Source organism: Melanostigma gelatinosum, assembly GCF_949748355.1.
Source record: "Melanostigma gelatinosum genome assembly, chromosome: 9".
NCBI lineage: Eukaryota > Metazoa > Chordata > Actinopteri > Perciformes > Zoarcidae > Melanostigma > Melanostigma gelatinosum.
The window spans coordinates 18,262,472-18,284,734 of record NC_136642.1 but is presented as its reverse complement, the minus strand read 5'-3'; the positions used below and the strand labels follow the sequence as shown (position 1 = coordinate 18,284,734).

The 22,263-nt window shown below is 41.0% G+C and overlaps 1 protein-coding gene across 1 annotated transcript; it reads right to left on the bottom strand.

The window, feature by feature from the left end:
- Positions 1-368: 368 nt before the first annotated feature.
- cmc1 (C-x(9)-C motif containing 1) lies at positions 369-8,067 on the bottom strand. Its single transcript, XM_079275166.1, has 4 exons — positions 7,982-8,067; positions 7,469-7,561; positions 1,361-1,451; positions 369-1,143 (listed from the first exon to the last, which is right to left on the bottom strand). The coding sequence occupies exons 1-4, from the start codon at positions 7,998-8,000 to the stop codon at positions 1,023-1,025; spliced, it is 324 nt and encodes a 107-aa protein (XP_079131292.1). The 5' UTR covers positions 8,001-8,067; the 3' UTR covers positions 369-1,022.
- Between the last annotated feature and the right edge of the window lie 14,196 nt (positions 8,068-22,263).

Sequence of the window (22,263 nt, the reverse complement as noted above, 5' to 3'; positions counted from 1 at the left end):
GTCACAATACCTGCTGCCTCAATGCCTTGTTTACGACTAAGTGCTGCACAGTGATATGTTTTTAATAATCTAAAAATAGAAAGCCAACCAACAGTTGTGGAGCCTCTTCAGCTGTCACCAAGAAGAGAACAAGAGAAAAATACTCACCGAACAAGGAGACGACACTTTATATTATGTACAAGGATTCGCCATTAGTCGCTCACGATCATACTTTTTACTCGATGGCCAAACTTCTATGAAGTACACGGCAACCATGTTCGACATGTACTCGAGTAAAACGATCGGACGTTTAAGGTTTTATCTCCAACTAATTGCATTCATGAACATTTCATGTTTTGTCTGAATTACCACACTGATATACACTCTACTGCCAATGAATATTTTTATTAACTGTCACATTTCATTGCATGTCACATGAGCACACATGGGTCACTGAGATGTCAGAGGTCTCTTACATACACTACAAGCGTCTTTGTGAAATTAGTCCTTGCACTTTTTCCTGCAGATGATTTACCAAACTGCCGGGCCGAGCAAAGGCAACAACCCAGACTCTTCATTACAACATGTGCCGGCATTGGACCCAAGACATTAACACACGAAGTGTTCAGCAGATATTAAGATATCATTTATGGCTGTACACCTCTAAAGCAAAACGCTGTGCACTCTAATGAAATCGACCAGGTTTAGGTACAGGAAGTGATCAGATCTTTCTGTATAGTCTATCCATCTATAAGCACAGTGGCACATGTGATAGAAATGCTGCCAATTCAATAAAGTGAGGAAGATTATTCTGGCCATGTGACGGAGAACAACAAACATACAGAACCAAAAAAAACTGCTTATTTTGATGATATACCACTCTTGCACAGCAAACTAGTTTCAATGCACAGGCGTGTGTGTGCCTTTAAGAGTAATCAACCCTGCCAGAGGACCATGTATCCTGGGTGTGAAGGAGTTGGTGCTGGTTCCGACCAGAGCGCCACACTCCGCATCTTCAAAAGGAGGGACTTTGGGTTGATACATTACATGCTGGTTGGTAGTTTTTGTTTCCTGTTCTTTGGTGCGACCCCCGTCCTCAAAAACTCCAATTTCTCTTGGATGTACTCCTGCTTACACTGCTCGAAGAACACAGGGTCCCTGTAGCTGGTAGAAAAAGGAGGGTACGCCGTTTATTGTACAGAAATAAATGTAGCCTTATGTCACTCACTTTCATGGTGATAATATGGTTTGAGAGTGCCGAGACCGTCAGTGGCGGTGGGTAAGCCCGTGTGAAAGATGTTGGTCGGATAACAGGTGGTGCGATAACGCACCTTACTGTGCGAGCGCTGCGTGTTGCAGAGAAAATTGTAAAAATACTCACTGTATCGTCAGGCATTCCTTCAGCGCTGCATTCTGCTCTCGGCACTTGAACACCATGAGGAAACCACTGTCCTTACAGCAGTGGTTGAAGGCTGGAGGGCGGTGGAGGACGAAGGTGTTGGAGAAGGGCGAAATTAGCAGAAAAAAAGAGGAACAGGTTCAGCGCGTACAACGGCCTCAAACATAAATGTATTACTATTTTGACATCATACTTTTCCCTATTGCATCCTCGAGTGCAAGCACAGAACAGAAAATAAGTAGCCACAAGCAAAACCAAAGATGGGCCTCATCTTGGCACTGCACCGCAAACCCTCTTATCAAACTGAAACCCGCGTTTCCTTGTTCACACAAAGGCTGAACTTAGCTGTACAGGCCACAGAGTGGTTGCATCGGTGATATATATATATATATATATATAGATACACGTGTATATATATATATATGCGCGTGGGTCAACATCCCGTAATGTGTCGGCTACATCTGCATCCCGGCTATCAATACCATGCGGTAGCCTACATTCAGCTTCTTCTGCAGGTCCAAGGGAGGTAAGCACATTCTGTGTTGTTGGTGTTGGCCATCCTGTCTGTGACTTTATGGTCTTTATTCTCAATGGGCTCTTCCACCCTCACCTGCTGCAGGACAGATCCACAGGCATAAACTCACCTGTGGCAGATGTTCTAGGACTCTGGCCTCCATGTGCAACGCAGGGCAACACATGCCTCCTGTGGACAGTTACTGCCTCACTGATTAGCTCACCAGATAAGGACAAAGGCCAACAACGGAAAGCAAAAGGGACGAGCACGCTCTAAACCACAGCTCTCCCACTGTTGTGCTGTTGCGACACTTCATAACAGGTTCATGCCCCCTCAGGTGTCATCTGTCATTCTGCCAGAGGAGCGGCCAGATCCTGGTCGGCAATGAGGGGGTGTCACTGTCCCCCTTTACAGGCCGCAATGTAATGCAAAAAACGCTACACATCTGGAACATAAATGAAAAAGCCCTTCCAGGAGGCAGCATCAGTGACACTGTGCCCTGGCTAGTGGCGTTGAAGACTCTTCACCTTGTTAACGAGCTAGTTCTCAGGGATTTAATTAAAAACACTGGCCTGCCATGTCCCCCTTCTTCAAACATCTGACATCATAAATACCTTTATGTGGCATCAGTATGGTTATCACACAGTCACTTTCATCAGGATGCAGATGTGAGAAAAAAAAAAAGCAACAGCAAAACCAATTTAGAGAAGCAGAACAGTGCGACTAATCTAATCAGCAGACGCCTCGTCCCCGTCCCATGGCACTAATAGAGGCTGCGGAGGGTTGCCTTTCGGATCGCAGCCACACCAAAGGAGAATCTATGAGACGAGTCAGAAAAGGCCCTTCTAAAGGAAGATGTGATGTCACCTTCACTTTGGGCTGTTTTGTTTGCCATTTTTAAAAGATACAGAAGTATAGTTTGGCAGTTAGTAGAAAGCAGAAGCTCGGGGCTGGAGCGTTTAGGGAGACGTGGACCTTTAGAGGAAGAGAAAAAGGTGCGAACCTCGAACACATAATTAGTTAAAACAGAAGAAAAATGTCAGGTTTGTAGCAAGATTTGTGCATTCCTGAAGAATGAATTGATAATGTGTAGTAACTTTTTTTTTGTGATGAAATTTGTATTGATTTTCAAGATATGCATTAAAAATGAACACCAAGTAAACAGAGAAAAACAGGACAGAATTGATAAGAAGAGGAAGATTTTTATTTTTTTATTATTATAATAATGTGTCATAACTGAAAGTGAGGGACGCACCGATTTGATACGGATATCAGATAGTGATGCGCGATAAATACCAACCTGGTAAAATACCGTCCGATAAAGAGAAATTTATATAATTATTTATTACTCTGATAATGAAATTATAGATGATAAATCAAAGCCAAATTGATTGTGGGCTCGCGGTCAGAAACAGTGAAATAAACTCTGATTCACACACAGTTCAGACACTCACAGGATGCATCAATCTCCAAACAGGCACATTAGTCACTACCTCTGACAGGACCACAGCGGTTAGAAAGTAGGGCATCTAATAAGTGGAGGTATTTTGCGATCTGTGATGTTTTAAATATGCCTGGCAAGAACTTTGCCAGGCTCATAATTTGGCAGAGTGGCGCTGTTGCTGTTATTTTGTCTGTTGATTAAGTTAATTTAATGTATTTTGATGAGGGTTACCGACCTCACACTCACGCATTAAAGTTGCATAGCCGTCTGCCAACAGTATCGACAGTGATAATATGCCTGGTCATTGTATTTTATCTGCAGACTAAGCAGCCGTAAACGTTTTCAGAGCTATGGAATATTAAATCATCTTCCTCAGGTGTGCATAATAAACAGGTATGAACTTCTTTTCTTTAAATTACAAATTGTGAAATAATTAGCTATGAGAGGCAGGTATTTAATGAGTTACAAATTGGCTAAAAAATAAAGATTAAAATATATCATTTTATATTTAAAAAACAATAAAGATTGTGCATCCCTAATATGGGATATCTGACCAATGCTGCCGATCTATTCAGTTTTATTCTAGGTTTACTTCTGATTGCACATTATAATGGTCACATATCTACTACTACTATCTACATATGTCAAGCTGAAGTTCCTGCACAATGTATTACTTTGATAATAATGCATTCATTTGTTACATTTAGTTGCACAAAGTTAGCAAAGCAACATTTAGGTCAAGGCTGATGTTGCCTTACACATTAAAGGATGAACCCAGTCACTTCCACTCAGTGAGGCACACAGCGTGTTAATTAAACACTGGTATTGGATATCAGTAGCAGAACTGAAACAGTCAGATCAGCACATGTATGTAATTGGGAAAATTACTATTTCAACTGAGACTTTTTCCTTCTTCTGTATTTTGGATGAAATTTACAACCAAGTAGCTTTCTGCAAATGTAAGCAAAGAGATACCAGTAGGCAGGAGGTTGCTCATTGAATATTTAGGTTGTTTACTTTAAATGGTTAATTCTGAAAGACAAGTGAGAGCATTGAAACGAAAAAGCAAAGCAAAACGGAAAAAAACGCCAGCTAAAATAAAACTAGAGAAAACGGTCAGTACGACGACACACAACTGTGGGACGTTTAAAGGCCCGTGTGCAGCGACAGATCACACACGAAAACATACGACTGGATTCAGTAATGGTTGTTTTTTTGTAAAAACCTCAATCAGCAACACATGTGGGAGCCCAGTGCCGACACAAACATACCGAATGAAATGGTAGAGGGCGGACACGGAGGTGTGAAAATGAGTGGGATGAGAAGCTAGAAATGTGATGTGGGGGGTGGGGGGGTTTCCACTACCCACACGGCTACTGAACGTCTCGTCACCTTCGGCTGCATGTGAACCGTGTCTGCCCGCGTGAGCAGTAAACACTGGCTCATGCAAGCCCGTCAGATATGACAAAACCACATCACCGAGTCATCATCTGGCTGATGTGTTGCTGCTGCAGCAGACGGGGCAGACGGGAGCAACGCTGCAGGTTAACTGTGGGGCGACTGGTGCCAATCGGCCTGTTTGTCAATTCAGAGACATTTTATAAAAGAGTGAATTGTGAGAGTGGGGTTTTTATGGTTGCGATTGAAAATAACACGACATACATCCTGGAGTCACATTTTCTGTAATACATTTCCTATGTATTAAATATGGTTGAGGAGTCGTGATGATACGTGTGGTGAACATGTATTATAAGTAACAAATATTGTGGACTCCGGCCTCAGGGAGAAGTTAAACCATAAATATAACGAAGCATTAATGAACCGTTGGTTCATATTATCTAATACTTTGGGGTTTTCTAAACACACGGTTTGGATTTCTAGGCGTCTCTTTGTTTTACAGCTTTCCACAAGCTTTCCATTCCTCTGGAGGTTAAATGCAGACTTTGATACAAAACAAAAACTGGAGGGTGGCAGTATCCTATTGTGACGCTTAAGTGTAATGAGAGCTGAATATTATTAGTTCAAACAATAACCTAAAATGATCACAATGGGGGACTAAATGAGTTATCTTTTCATACTTCAGTGACTGCACACTAAACCCACTCTCATACAGAGTATATTAAAGCTTTGGCCGTACAAATTCATAACCTTACATTAACAAGTAGCGATGGAAGTGTATTTTTGACCCATTTTTGTGGTCTTGATTAGCATCAGGACTCTCAGTTTGCAGGTCTATTAAACACCTCATGCAGTGCAATAGAACAGCCCGACTATACATCCTACCTTCAGGAAGCTTATACTGGTGAGTTTTGGTGAAGACATTACTCAATACGACTTCATTATGACCACATGATAAAATGATGAGTTGATTTACTGGTGTTGTAGTTGAAAGAACATTTTGTTTTCTTTATTTTTATTACAGATCCACAAATGAATGTAGACATGACAAAAGAATTGCCCTTATTGAAAATCAAATATATTTGTAAACACAACTGTGATGTCACTGGTGTGACCATCATTGTTCGGTACAGATTGATGGATTTTGATAACGACGGCTCACTTCAATGGCCTTATAGGTCCATACAGTGCTCCAGTAAACCATTCTAGTGAGCCAGTCTGCACACAACACCAATGGAGCGGCCATCCAATGGAAAGATAACGAAACAATGACAAAATCTCAACTAATAATGTTCCATGAGAAACTGCTCTGCCGACCCGTAGGGCACCACGTGGTTAGACTCTCAACTTACCGTGTGCCTGGACAAACTCAATCTTGACACTCAAACCAATTTATGAATTATAAGACCTCAGTTAAGGCTGACACACACGACATGGTTGTGTAACTGTTTAATTCAGTCTTTAAGTGATCAGGTTTTATTCAGTGATTTATATCAACTGTTTGATACCGTTCCGCAGCGGAGATAGCTCACATTTCAAATATGGAAGAATTAAATAGACTGTAAGTAACTGGTGTTCATTTGGTAAAATAAGGTTAGATTAAATAATCAAGACAGTTGATAGGGTGGGAGTGGTTTACCTTTCACGCCATAAAATAAGAGACAATTTGAAACTGGCAAAGATGCCGTAATGACCCCCCGCAGCTACAAAAGTGATAAGATGACTCAGCATCCTGCTGAGAGAGATGGAGATGAGGAAGAACAGTTCAAGCCGAACCTCAAAGAAGAAGACGACCACATTCCGAAGGTCTCCGAGGAAGCCGAACCAAATGCCGCCGAGCGAGAGACGGAACGATGCGATTCAACCGACTACGATCATCCAACATGATGCGGAGGCCCTCGGAGGAACAGCATGCAGCTTTACCTCCCATCAGAGCAGTCAGGTGAAACAATACCATTTCCAAATGTAAACGAGTTTCATGTTCTTCGGCCAAAGAAATTAGAACTAATAGAAAAGGTGCTTCACAAACTCAACTGCTGGAACGGTGCATAAAAGTTTCGTGCCAAATTTAAGTTATAAACGTGAAAAGACGGATTTAATTAATCACTCAATGATATGAGTCACTGATTTGACCTGGTCACATGCAATCCTTTTCATTTAGTTGTGGTTCATCTGTATTCATTGTGCTCTTCATCAAATTCTTCATTTTGTATATTCATTCATTTTATGTTTAGTTATGTGGTTAGTCTAATACATATTCCATTTATAAAGAACTTGATCATTTGATTTAAGTGTATATGAAATAATTGCTCCCTGTGTACACATTGAGAAGAACTCCGTAGCAACCCTGAGATTAGGGTTTAGTTGATAAAAATAAATAATTTAAGTTTTCTCTATTTTTCCAAAATTGGGTGGCATCAAAAATGGAATCTTATGTTAAATTATATTAGTTAAACTAATGGTGGTTTATGAGTACCATCACTTTTTCATACTAATTCATGAGTTTATGATTCATAATTCAATTATTAATAATCGCTACATATCTTGATATTAATTCATTATCACCACCTAAATTGAACGCAGTCGCCTCTTTCTGCATAAAACCTCATCCTTATTGACAATACAAGTATGGCTGTGGTCCTGCTTAGCTAAACTTTATGTGACTGTGAAGTTGAAAAGGAAGATTGTGCTCTATCTGTCGCACATAGATGAACACACACACACACACACACACCTTCAACTTTCTCAACACAGCGCTCCTTGGCTTTCTCCCTCATCATTTTGGGGATAAGGACATCTTTCTCCACGTGCCTCAGTTGGATCTCGTCTGAAAAAGCAGGGCACACATAAAGACAGATACACAGGTAAACGATCAGGACCATGGTTAGCACCAGCATTAGTCCTCGTGCCTGCCTCTTATGTTATATGTTCGTTATGGGTGACGTTTGCCCCCATAGACACAATACAGGCAACCGAACAGCGTGCAAAGCTACGTTTACACCATTAAGGAAGGCTGTGAACATAAAACGTTAAGCGAATGGAAACACGAACAATCATTTCCCACGACGTAACTTAGAGACAGCCACTTCAGTGTATTTATGCTAGCTTACGTTAGCTAAACACGAGTCCACGTAACGTTAAAGCTGAATAAAGAGTTACGTCACCTGGCCACTTAACGTTAACGCTATCTAACGTTATGTCATTAAAAAACACGTCATGCACTTAATAGAGCAGAAATGTGTGATACCTGTGCTGGCTGCCTCCATTGTGTTTCTCAAAACATTACAAAACTGGACCAATGTGACCTCGCGTCCGCTCAAAATACTTCCGCTGACGTAGTTAGGCTGCGCAGGAAACTACAAATCCCAGTGTTACTCACGGAGTCAATTTTGTGGAAAGGAGTTTCTGATGCTTTTGCCCTTGCCATTTACATTAATAAGAGACCTATAATATCAGAAACACTTTCCACGCACTATGTGGATATAATAATAATAATACGGTTTTTATTGTAATTGCCCAAAAAATGAGGTGTGATGTACACCAACCATGTCTAAAAATATGTCAACTAAATAATGTGCTCCAGAAAAGCACAACCCATACTCTCCTAGTTGGACACATTTACAATACAGAGGGTAGACATAATTGTAGAAATGCCATCCCATTAGATGTTTTATTTTGTGAGCGATGTTGTTGCAAAGCATCATAAGTATTAAGGTCTTATTTTTTTGAATAATGTAAAATAGTGTAGCGGTGCAATGTTGTCAGAGCCAATGTGAATTTAGTGAAGACCAGTGCTTCCTCACATAACCATTATTACATGACTTTTACTTACATTTTAATTCATTAATATGAATAATTGTACAAATCCCCTTGCCAAAGTCACATGCATTTTTACGGCAGAATAACTCTTCTTTATTTGTTCTTTCACATGCAAAATAATACATCATCAAAAATATCTAGTATTTGAACTAACTGGCTTGAGGGGAACGAAGCCATAAGAATGGTGAACGAGTACTCCGCTGAAAGTATGTCGACATCCAACCACAATGTTTCTGAGCCTGCACCACACACTGCATGTTGAGCAGTAAGCCTGACCACAGTCAGTTGTGGGGGGGGGACTGACTGTCTAGATCACATGCAAGGAGGCCCCACCTGTTCAGTCAAAGCGACAGGTACACACTCGCAGACATTCACACACACCTTGAAGCAAAAGACAAGATTCACACGTTTGACTGCACTAACAAATAAGCGAAAACTACCCACCTCCACATCCAAACCACATATACACGCAGTGCGCCTTCACCATTTACACTCACCCACACACACACCACCAGCAGAGGGGATAGTGTGTTTCCTGTCGACTTGAAGTTCTAACGGCTCTCTGACCTTACAAAGCTAAAGCTGCCACTTTACCTCTGTGGAGGAGCACATTCTTTTCATCTACAAATCAAAAGCCAGAAAGAAAGAGAAAAAAAACAATGATTTCCAAAAGCAAAAAAAAAGACCCCTTTAACAAACAGAGACCACAAGCCATCACCTGTATGAACTGCATGTTTCTTTTCTACCCCAGACATAGACAGTTACAGCAGATGGACACAAACATCTCCAAGCCCTATCAAACACCTCCCAGACTGCACGCTCTTCTGTTTCCATCCCTCCTGACACCAGGTGGGCATCTGCAGATTTTAATATCAGCAGATCTTTCCAAAGTGTAGCACTAGCCAAGTTTCCTCAACAGGGCCAAGTGGCGCACATGTGAGTGATTGCACACACTGAACCAAATCTGAGAAAAAATATATATTTTATCTCTTGAATACTTGACAAAACATGAGCATTATTTTATGTTTCATCCTGCAAGTATTATGTTCCTTCCAAAAAAAAAAAAATCCACTCAGCTGAAGACAAAATTTGCTCTATCTACAATATCGACAAATCTCTCAGACACAATGTATGGTAACTACCATACATATACATGTACTGTATATAAGTAATGTTTTGTTGATCAAATTAGTATATGAACAAATTAAAAGCAGAAACCTAACATTAATGTCAAATGATGAGGAGGAAATATGTTACAATGGAAAAAAAATAGCACATCATCGCCTTTTTTGGTTTACAAAGAGAAATATTAAGTATTTTCCCCCAATTCATCATAAATGCAAATGAATGTGGAAAATGCAAATTCATAATTATAAAAGCAGAAAACCAAGCAATTACCTAAAGGGTTATGTTTCACCACCTTTCACGCAGTGTGTGTTTAACCATGGTCAAACCATTCATATTCTTCATAAGAGAAAATAAATAACTGAATCATTGCAGGTTTTCTGTGTTGGGATCACAATATCGTAGCATGCAGTCTAACTGAGTCTTTTTCTCTGACAGTGTTGCCTGCCTACTGAAATGCTATAATGCTCACCCGTTACTCAAAGAAAACACACTTTTCTCCTTCCTTATATTCTTGTTTGGCCACAGTATAAATATACAGAAACACCAGATGCTTATTCAGTGTAAGTGTGAACCCTCTTTGGGTTTTATAATGAGGTTATCAAACAAAAGATAAAGAATAAGAGAGCCAAAATGCAATAGTCAAACAGCTATCGGGTGGTTTTACTAATTCACTTACTGACTTACTGTGCAAGACATGCAACATGGAGCAATTGCATATTGTTGTTTTGTACAACAGTACAAACCGGATGTTCCACCTTTAAGGATAGAAATCTTAAGAGTATTTGTTGATTTCCAGCTCAGCAAACCTATTAGACTCCCACACATGATATGTTAATTTGTTTTGTCATAGGAGAGTAAACATCGAGCATAATGTGCCTTTAAAACAACATCCAAGTCTGTATAATATTGAACAAGAAGGGAAAGGAATCCATTCTGTGTCTTAGGAAGAGAGCAAGTATCAAGCCCAGTTGGCTCCATGGGTGAAATTGCTCACTACCCCCAGGTAGCATGCTGGCTTATATGGCAGGGGCATGGGCTCCCAACACTGATCCAATATTACCCAAGCAGTAGGGCCCCCATGGACCTGGCAGAAGGAGGTTAGCGAAGTTAAACCCTCTTACTACATGCCTCACTGCTCAGGGCCAACAACCAGCTCCTCCAACTGTCCACTGGCAGCCACAAAACAAGGCCCCTATCAGAGAAAGTTGAAGGATCATTGACACTGACACCTCTTGCACGAGTGAGTCTCCAGAACAACAGTCATTGTTATAAGATTTACATATATTCTTTATCTAAATGTAGAATCCACTAAAAGGCACTGTTAAAAGTGAAGGAAACTGTGTTGCAACAAGGACACTACTTTCACCTCGCATTGAAACATTTAATACCTAAAACTTAAAAAGTAATTTGGAGTAGCATAATACCTACAACAGACTGTTTTACCAGCTCCTCTCCGCTCCACACAGCCACAGCGTGAAGGAGGAGGTGTGTTTGGATGTATTCCTCTGCTGTGCTGCCTCAGACCCCCACTCCTCCGTATCTGTGACTTCCAAGACGTCGTGCGGCCGGCAGATGGGGTGTAGAGATGAGATTTTAGAGAGTGTTTAAGCCCGAGCAACAGGGGAGCCTCTTCAGGGTCGATGGAGAGCAGATAATCCAACAACTCGGGTGAGGGGATTACAAACCTACAGGCAGACCTCTGCTGTTGAGTCCTGCTGTGGGGCACCTTTCACAGGTCACCCCTGTGAAATTTGTCAATGGTAATTATTGCCAATGTCAACGAAGTGCAACTTGATGTTAGAATGAGTCACAGCTTGGTGGCTTCACCTTGCCCTCTTGCATGGCTTTTGGTACCGATTTATTTGACACAAGGTAGTAAGTATTCTGATGAAATAGCCATGGATGTGATGGAGCCTGTGATGGAGTTTGTTGAATGGTGGTAAAGGCAAATCTTCCAATAATCAATCCCGTTGCCTTCCTGTTTTTTAATAAAGCTCAGCTCTTTAACCAGACTTATTATGTGTCACAGAAGAACGATTTTGCGATTTTTCTTTTCTAAATTTTGACGGAAACAATTAACTCCAGCTCAACTGATACAAGCTTGAAGCATTAACTGCACTGGTGTGAGTGCCAAATGAAATCACCAGACGGCTATATGTAAAAAGCGTACAACCCAAATTCAGCAATATAAGAAATAACACAAATATTTTCCGGGCAGAATGAAGTTATACCTCGACATTCAAATGAGCCAGAAAGCCTCTTTTGCTTTTTTTTTGGTCATGTTGGCAACACTCGAGCAATGTCAGGATGCATTTCCTCTAAAGCAAGTGAAGGGGTCTGCCACTGTGCCACAATCTGCACCCGCTTCTCAGGCAGGCTAAACCCTTTGACACCACCGTTTTTAATTAAAATTACATTAGGAGTAATCAGCCGGAAGAGTTGGGGATGGAGGTCAGAGGCATAGAGGGAGGCTTGGGTGAGCGGAGGTATACGTTTTGCATAGATGATAGAGGGGGAGAGATCGACCCTAAACCAGTGATATCTGCTGCCAGGTCAGAGAGATGTTGCTATTGTCATGCCTGGTTAGCTCGTGGTTGTTTTAGTACTTTTCTGGAGCTGTAACAATACAGTAAGGAAAAAGAAATGGCACATTTCTCTCTGTCTTTAGTTTCGCACGACAGCACTGCACGTCTCAAATACACAATTAAACAATTCAACTGGACAATTTGCTAATTCATATTGATTAAACAGTAACTGTGAGATTAAAGTTTGATAACTTCCTGCAGTAACTGCGTTATGCTGTCGTTCTACTCTGCCATGCTCAGTGGGGATTTAGAAAATATGTTTGTAAAATTAAGTTGTTGAAAGGTTTTCTTTTTTTTTTTTTTTTCAGAGAAGACACATCTGGCTTTCTCACTGCTTCTGTAAAAGTGGACGACCAAATGTTAATATGACTTCGTTCTTCCCAGAAACAGGAGAGAGCTGAAGAGAGAAGGCTACAAAGACCCCATTCGTTCTCACTTGAGGGGCTCTCGACAAGATAATTACAAGCTTTATGAAAGTACACAGCAACCAAAAGTGGAAGAAACCCACCAAAAGAATGGACAGGACAGGAGAAGAAAATTACTTTTCCCCTCTGCCTTCGCTTTATGCCCCCTTTAACAAGAGATGAGACGGCAGTGGATGGAGGAGGCCTTCTTCAGGAGGCATCCCGGGGCTTTTTGCGGCGAGGCAAACGGAAACGAGGGAGAGCATTCACCCTTCTTGTGTTCCTCCCATTCATTAAGCCAGCGAACCTCTGACCATTCTACAATGACCAGAGTTTTCCCTCATTACATGGTCCATCTTGATGAAAAGATGAAGAGGACAGCGATGAGGACAACAAGGAGAGCAGAAATGAAGGCCAGACCATTTGAATAGGGGTTTGGTATAGAACCCACTAGCACTAAACAACACCAAAGAGAACATCTTGTCTTTTGATCAAGTTCATTTTCTCCATCTCTCTCCCCTTTCTCTGTCCTTTTTTTTTTCTAGAATATGAGCCTCCCTGGGCTGCTGTACCCACATCGCCTACACTGCGCTGAGTGTCTGAATGCGGTTAATTATCTAAGAGGAAAAGTTTGTACCTGTTGAAAAGCTGTCCTTGGTTGCTTGGCTTGTTAATGCCAACAAAAAGCAGCCATAGCGGATGGTCAGAGGACACCACATGCTGCGGGAGCCTTTCAGACATGTCCCTAATAAGAATGCAGTGGTGAGAGCGCCTCTGAATGCACACAGGGGAGAGAAAGATGGGTAGGAAGGAGAAAAGAAAAGAAAGGGGAAAAAAAATCTTTTACCTCTCCATCTATAATTACTCCAAATGAAGAATGGGCTGAAGAAATGGCTGGGGAGACTTTCCATTATGACAGAAAAAAGAAAAACGTCAAGTAGAGAAGGCAAAGCACAAGATCGATAGATTTTTAATGGATAAAAGAGGCTTTTTTTTTTATAACATCTCAGAAGTAACGACGTAGCGTATGTGCATCAGCGTGCGTGGGAGTGTGCTTGCGTGTGTGCTCAAGTAAAATCATATTTGTGACTTTTAAATGTAAAAAAGCACTGTCCAGGCCGCCATTATGTCCCCACTCCATCAGTCCCACAGTCAGTATACTTCAGTATGCTACAGCAGCTGTCTGAATCTTTGTGTTTTTGCATGCAATGCTCAGAGAATTATATCAATTTCTCCCACAATATGCAGGCACAGTCTTCTCTCTTTCCTCCTCTTTACTTCATCTGATGAAAGGAATTACTGAAGTAAGAAGAGGGCTGCCTCCTCTTTCCTCTCGGTCAGCGTTAAAGAGCGACGTTGCTGTCTGTTGGGCCGACAGTGATGATCTGTGTGTGTGTGTGTGTGTGTGTGAGTGACCCGCTGACCTGGGAGGAAGTGTCATCTCGTGCTGTAAATGGTTTCACACTCTCACAGAGAGAGTCGTGTGTGGTGAAGCTTTTGGTGGCCGGCAGTGTTCATCTAGTCATCAGGCCCTTCACACCTTAAAACAATACACTAATACACACAACACTCACACATACAATGTGCAAGGTGTTGCACGAACCCAAAAAAATCCATGTGCACTTGTTCACACTGGTGAACACAAGGTTTGGTCTCTCTCTTTTCTTATTTAGTAAAGATCAATGTTCAACTGCATTGCAAATGTAAACTATCGAACAATTGTATTTCTTTGTCAATCTTGATACATAGTTCTTGACTATTGCGTAACTGTAACTGTTAAAATAGTTAAATGCGTAACCAAAATAAATTACATAAGGTATAGGATTTGTTTTAAGCAAATTCAATACATTTACATTGGAATGCTTTCCAATCCCAGATATTCTACTCCACCATCAGAATATGAATAGTCTATTTTCTCAGTTTGATTTGGCGATGATCCTCTCTGAGAAGGTGAGTAGCACTGAAGGTTTGTGAGCAATTGACAGTGCTTTTATAGGATCAGAAGGTGTGTGTATGTCTATAATAAATTACACAAAAATGGTGAAAAATACACCTTGCAAAGGATGATGCAAATCAGGACCCTATCTAAAAGCAGCATATTTATTCAATATAGACTCGTTGATTCAACGCTCTGTGCATGTGTGTGTGTGTGTGTGTGTGTGTGTGTGTGTGTGTGTGTGTGTGTGTGTGTGTGTGTGTGTGTGTGTGTGTGTGTGTGTGTGTGAGTGAGTGTGAGAGATGGGGACAAGAGTGGGGGAACGGAAGAACACAGGCCTCACACAGGGGATAGGTGCTAAAATAAACAGTGAGAAAAACTGTGAATGTGACAGCTGAGCAATAGGGTGGATGTGGAGGAGTTGGGTTTTGTAGACAATAACAATCTATATTTACTATCACTATCAGTAGTGGTATATATTTTCTTCAGAATACAAATGCGTGTTCTGAAATAAAGAAAATTGTTTGTTGCAATGTTTTCACTGGCCATTTTTCTCTCGGAGGTCCTGCAGACTGAGGGCATATTGCTCATATTTAAAATCCTTCAAATTCATTTCAGCAAGGAAGCAGCCTCTCAATTATCAACCTCTCTCCACTCCTCTCAACACCTCATGTTTCTCTGTTAATGACTGGATTAAAGCTTTGATTAAGATGCACTTAACCCATAAACAGCAGTCCCCATTCACATACCGTCGGAAAGCCAATTAAAGCAAGCCGGCACTTCAATTAAGACTGACAAAGGCCAGACAATATCAGAGGCTTTGTGGGTGAAGGGGAGCGGAGACGACATGTGTCAGGACATAAGAGCAGTATCATCTGATTCTGGGGGTTTGAATTGCCGCAAAGTTACCGCATGTCAGTTTAATTAAAGACTTACACTGATTTTGTAGTGTCTGTCTGTAGGGTTGCATCATTTGTTGTTTGGTGAGCACTGGCTGCATTTTTTAACCAAGACACTTCTAGAGACTTCTGAGACATGACAAAATCCCAAATTTGCATTTGACAAAAAAACAAATTGAACAAGGAAAATATGAATCACGGTGAATAAGATCTAGAAATCCTAATTATGTCTGTTTACGTGCTTAGTTTTGATCTTTTGCGGTAGTAAACAAGGGATTCTAAGTCGCAGGGACTACTGCCTTCCAAGCAGTTACCAATTCAGATGGGCATTTTTTGCTTCCAAACTTCGAAACAAAGCCGATTAATTAACTCTCAGGCTTATACCTCTGAACCATAAAGAGCTTACAAATTACCGTGGGGAAAGTGATTACAACCATGGAAAACAATAAATCAATCAATGAATCTAATGAAGCCTGCGTGCCGTCGCTGGCATTTCGCTCTTACCCTCAGTGATCTGTGGAATAACAATGGGAAAGAGGGGGACCATCGTTAAATTGTTAATCACAATGTGATACAACAGTCAGCAGATTCCCCATATGAGAAAAACATGCCCAGGGTCCCGCATATCGGCTCAAAGAGAGGACATAATGCAGAAAATATTCTTTCCACCCCACTGGAGAGAGGGACACTCTTCTAAACAATACGGAGAATGTATTTATTCTTTTGCGATTGCTGGGTTGTTATTGTGATGCTTTGTTACTGCTGGCTGGGTCAGTATATAGATCTATGAAATCCCTATGCTGCATGAGAAACAAAAGTTATATTTAGAACCAAGTGTAGTGGGATAATTGGTACAATGCAGTGATTAAGACACAATTTATTCTCATTAAATCTCATCATTTATGACCAGGATGGGACAATGTCGTAATAACCGGTAATGTGATGCTGACACAGGCAGATTGGTGGGCAGGAGCTCTTTAACAGTACAGATTGGGTGATAATGAGGAAGTGCTCTAAACGGGCCCTAACTGGTGTTGGCCTGAGACTTCTGCAACTTCTCTTCAGATAAGTGATTTTGGGAGTCATGTTTCTTGGCTGAGGAACGCTTCTAGGAAGATGAGTCTCTTGTGTGAAGTTGTGATCAGGATGAACTGGCAGGGGAGGCCTCAGATCATCAGGGAAATGCAATGGGCTCTTGTAGCAAAGACAGTACAAAACAATAAGTAAACAGTGCCGTACTTTTGGTTTCAACAAAGACTGGACTAGGTTGGGACCACATAATCGCATAAACCTGTCCTTTGCCTTTGTTGAATTTCAGCACAAGAGCTTTTACAGTATGTATTACTGTGAAGTTGTTACAACTGTTGCTTCGCTGGTGACTCACCATGTAGCCTCAGAATACTCATGTTGTTCCTGTGTTGCATCAAATTTGAGACTAAAACTAAATGAGCGTGAAGACCACTAACAAATACTTACTGTAGGCCTTACTAACATCACCATCATGCTGCGCTCTTGGCCAGACCTCTCCTGAAAAGGACATTCCTAATCTTAAATTGGACTAATTGGTTTGTAAAGGTTAAATAAATAGGACTTCATCCACCTCCTGTATTTGTAAAGAGATATTCATAGAGATAGCCTTCAGCATACAATCATGTAAACAGGATCTCATTAGCAAATGCAAATGAGAAAACACCAAATCTTCGCGGCGAGGCAGAAGCGCATCTCCCTGGGATAGCTGGAACATGACAGCTCACCAACCGCCCCCACGCTGGGCACCAAATGTGATGGTCCGCTCCTGCTGCTTGTCTTCATGGGATGCAGGACCAAACCATAAATGTAAGAGTAGGGGGGGGAGAGACAAGGAAGTGGGTCATTAGGGGTCTTCACCATTTCAAGTGATGACTATAAGAATAAGTATCCCATTTTATTTATTTTTATAGTTTGCAAATACAAAATTCTTCAAGTGTATCTGAGCATGAAAATTTAGTTTTGATTTGGCAAGTGGAATTTTGCACAAATTAAGTCAGTTATTTATGGACTGGTAACTAATTAACAAGGGCAGTAAAAAAAAAGGGGTTGTAAAAATTTGGATTACAAATGTTTTTTTTAACAAAACTCCCATAATCCTCTATTACATCACAAAAGGTGAGAACATAATTGTTGTGTACTGCATGATCTGTGAAGGCAGCTGTTCAGGACGGCAGAAAGCTGTGATACCATTCAACTAAAGCGATAATTAATTAGGTTTCTATGTCTGTATGTTGTTGAGAGGGCATTTCCCAGGAAGTGAGAAAGACAAACCCTCAGAGCCAATCAGAGCTCTCGTCTGCGAGCATGTCTGTCGTGACATCACAAGCTGCGGCGGGGCAGAGTTCCTGGCATGGCTTCAGACCAACAGACCTTCTGCTCCCAGCAGGGTGGAAGTGGCCTATAGGGCAGGGCGGCGATGGCCAGGTCACCAGCTTTTTCCTCCTGCCTGGCATGAACACTGCAGGAGGGGGGGCCGGCAGGATGGCAAGATGTCAGAAACAGCCCTTTAGACGTGTCAAAAAGCAGGCACAGCTGGGGGAAGCTGCTCATCGAGTGTGACAGAGAGAAGAGTGAGGCCATGATACAGACAGCATGCCCAAAGGATTTTAAAACATGCCCGAGTTTCAATAATAAATTGTGTCCGATATTTTTTTTCTTCCACAAAATAAATCAAAATGTATTACCCATTTAAAAAATCAGGAATTGATCTATATGTTGGTTAAACTGCCTGACACAAGACATCTCCTACTTGACTAACAATTCCATTCACAGTGTGTGTGCACTGGTGGTTTCCAGTTGCCACATCACATTTGTAAATTTGCATATCAGACCGTGATTGTCTCGAAACTTGAGATGTCACAATATCATTCTTCCACATACCGATGTCAAATTCAGATTTAAAAGTTGCGAAATGCAAAATTGAGAGCGTATCTATAGCCTCTCAACGGCTCTCAACGTGGCAAAGGTTGAGCCGTCTGCTCTCAGCTAACGGTGCTGACAGCGCAGTTATCAGCCGTAACCGCCATATTAGCGCACTGCACAGCGGCGGCCATGAACTAGCCAGCGGGGCATGCTAACATGCATTAAATTGCACTTAAAGGCCTCACGCCGGCCCGCTATGTAAACAAAGCACAGAGAAGCTTGGATAACAACACGCAGAAGGAGAGTGACTTCATTCTCTGCGCAGGTAGACATTACTCCAATATGTCTTCACATTGTTTTCTACGATATTAACGTTCAGAATATCAAACAGAGAATCTTTAAGGTGAGAACAGGGTGTTTCCCCCTTCAGCAGATGAATGTCAAAACAGCACACTGGTGTCAAACTGCACATACATCATTTGGCACGGTGAAGGCGAAACATCCAAGTGAAGTAACAATAAGCAAAACACATGTTTGAGTGGAGGGAGGACTTCCAGATATTTCTGAAGGAGGGTGAATCACAACTGTTTACATGAGTAATGCTAGTGAGTGTGCGAAGCCCTGCACCACTGGGACAAACATGCTGAAATAGAAACTGCAATAGAAACTTTGCAACACTCAACACATTCTCACTTCTGACTCATTGGTTTCACCCTCAGTGCACATGGCCGTATGTGTTTGTGTGTCAAATGGGTAGTTTGCTCAATAAAGAAAGAGAAAGTTAGAGGGATAGACAGAGTATGATGTGCTTGGATTGTAATAAAATACAAATTGACACTTGAGAGATGACATTTAACGACATATACATTTACCTATAGACTCGCTGATGTACCAATGACGACACAAAAAAGTTATGCAGTTGACAAAGGGAAAACAAATGGCCAGCAGGGAGAAATACTTCTAGGTCAAAGTAAATGTAAGATGACTGAAACCGCATGTGCACTCCGAGATCTGTAATCTCTTACTCTATATTCATGACTTCCTGAAATAATCAAACAACTCAATCAGTTTATCGGTGCAATCCGAGGGGGTGTATTAGCTTTAGACTGTTTGCTGTGCAAACAGTTTACTCAAATAGTGTATTTGTCTTTATTTCAGCGGTGGCGACCTGCGTCATTAATCCTCTCACTGTCTTTATCATGTAAACGTTTCTCTCTGAGCATGCAGCAGCAGCAGCTGAGCATCGTCTGGTCTTGAGAGAAGAGACGGTCTTTAAAGCTGTTAATGGTGCCCCATTAACACAGCAAGGCAGTGGCATAGTCTGAATTTGTCTTCCTTTGAACTGTAGAAGTAGGAAGACTCAAGGAGAAAACAGTCTGATATGAGCTCCTTCACGAGCCCAAATGATCTGTGAATTCTTTGTGACACACCTATGTGTATATTGGGGCGACAAATGGGCGACGTTAGTCATCAACCCCTTTTATCGGGGTGATCCGAAATGAAAGTGTCGGGTTCCAGAGATCCTTGTTCATGTACTCATGTAGATATCTAAAGTAAAAAAAAGCGTTTTCTTTCTCTATGTCCGTGTCACTGTAACACAAATGTGTTTCTTTGTATAGTGTTTGATCTTTCCAGCCTAATTATGGAAAAAATCACATGCAGTGTAACTCTCTTATATCAGTTCCTTCATGCCTTGGCTGCTCTTCTGTTTTGGGATCCTTACTATTCAGCCCTGTTAGCACTGATATGGGGGATGCTATTGATTTGCACATCTGTATAGTCTTGACAAAGATACAGCTGAGTTTCAATCTTGGCAGGTTCGATTTGTGCAGTTATTGATATGAAAATTAAAGAATTGTGTTTGTTATATTTATTACATTTGTGTCTTATTGTCAGTGAGGCACATTTACTTTCCAAGTGTCTCATTTCACAGTCTGACACATTTTATACAACATGTTATTGCAGGTAAAGAATTACAATGGCTGCTTTCATTTTTTCGGCAAATTTTGTAAATGTGCTGAAAGTTTTGAAAAGTTGTGGCCAACTTTAAATCTGTAACACCACCTTTCAGAAATCTGAACATTAATATCGTTGAAATAAGATGTTTTTTTACATTTGTAAAAATCTGTGTTATAATGACAAAGAAAGCACAATATAAGGCCACCATACATGCTGCACTATCGACCCCCAGACACACTGATGGGTCTCTCATTCTGGTGATTTCTTTGTGAGGATGATGAGATGGAAGCAATTCATGGGTGGATCGAGGAGCAGCCTCGCTCTTATACACCTTGGCTGTGATGCCCCTCCCCTGGAGATTAGAGGAGAATCGATAATAGGCTGCTACCTGTGCGTCATGGCCACACGGAGAGAGCAGCGCCTCTACGCTCTGATCAGTCCTCCACATGGCTCAGGCTTTACCTTTTTACTCCCTCCTCAACCACAAACTCAACATGATGTCCTATACTGGTATATGGGCTCAGCTTCGCAGGTCATTTTGCGCACTGTAGTTTTGATTTAGCTGAAATTACTCTGGTGTCCTGAACTTGATTATCAAACGGAAACAGGAGGGACAATCGCTTGGTGAGTTTATATTTTGTATACATATTATTTGTACACGGGATAGGCATATAGACATTTGAATGCTTGTGTTGTTATTTGGACACTGCCCGGTGAAACATTTGTTTCATTCAGCAGTGTAATTTAAACATTACTCGCCCCAAAATACAACTGCAATTTAGCCATTGGAATTATTAACAATTAAATCATTTTGTCGATACACCGATTTATTTGTATTTCTTTATTGTTTTTCCCTACCTGGACGGGATGGTTTACATTTGTTTGTTGCTGTCTGATCCAAGAAACATCACAGGTTTCTTCAAACGGAAAAATAATTGCCTATTTCCCTTTTTCACGTCGGGTATCCCGTTGGGATACAGAGTCGCATTAGAATTGAACGAATGCAAATTCATTAACTCTGAATAATAATATAGGATTAACAGCATTCTGTCTAATAAAAAAATTGTATATTTTTTATATTATTTTCGCAAAGAAATGTTTGTGAAGATAAATGTATTATGTTGTAAAAGCCTTGTTATAAAATAAGATAAGCAAATTGTAGCACAATTTATTTTCACGAATTTCGTACGGTATTTTTTCACACTGATTTCAAGAATCGTGGGTGTGCTTTCACTTCAGTTTTAGCCCAACCACAAAGCTACCCCCCCCCTCAAAAATCGGTGTTTTTGGCTACTTAAAGTTTATCATGTGATTTACAAGAAATCGCCTCGAGGCGATTCCCCTACAATATTAAGCTGTCCCAATAAACTCAAAGTCACCACTTCACCTAATTTATTTTTGATAGGGTCAGTTGTATTACGGCTACAAATTGGTTATAGTTCACGTTTTTAGCTTTCCTTGTGAATTTGGAAAAACAAAATAGGATGGTGCCTTATTTTAATACACTGGGTGTTAAATAGAATAATTGTCCTTTTTTTTTAAACAGAGAAACTCATTCAAAGAGACAGTGAGGGGAACACCTAGGCTGTGGTAAATATGACCTGTTTTTAAGTTACTGTAAAGTCACTGACTTTTAATGAAATTCAACAGTCCACGTTTTGATTGACTTCACAGCCACACCCTGATACGCCCACGGTCATTTGCTTTGCTTTGATGTGAAAAAGGTCACTTTCCCGCACCATCTCACTGAAGGCCCGTTCTCCTACGCGCAATTTGGCACTTTGGCCTTTAAAAAAAGAAAAGGTGAACTGCGGATGTTGCCTATAGCCGGGGCCCCTCTTAATCCCAATCTCTTTCTGTCTCTAGATCTCAGACTTCAGTCGAAGTTTTTCTCAGAAGGCATAACA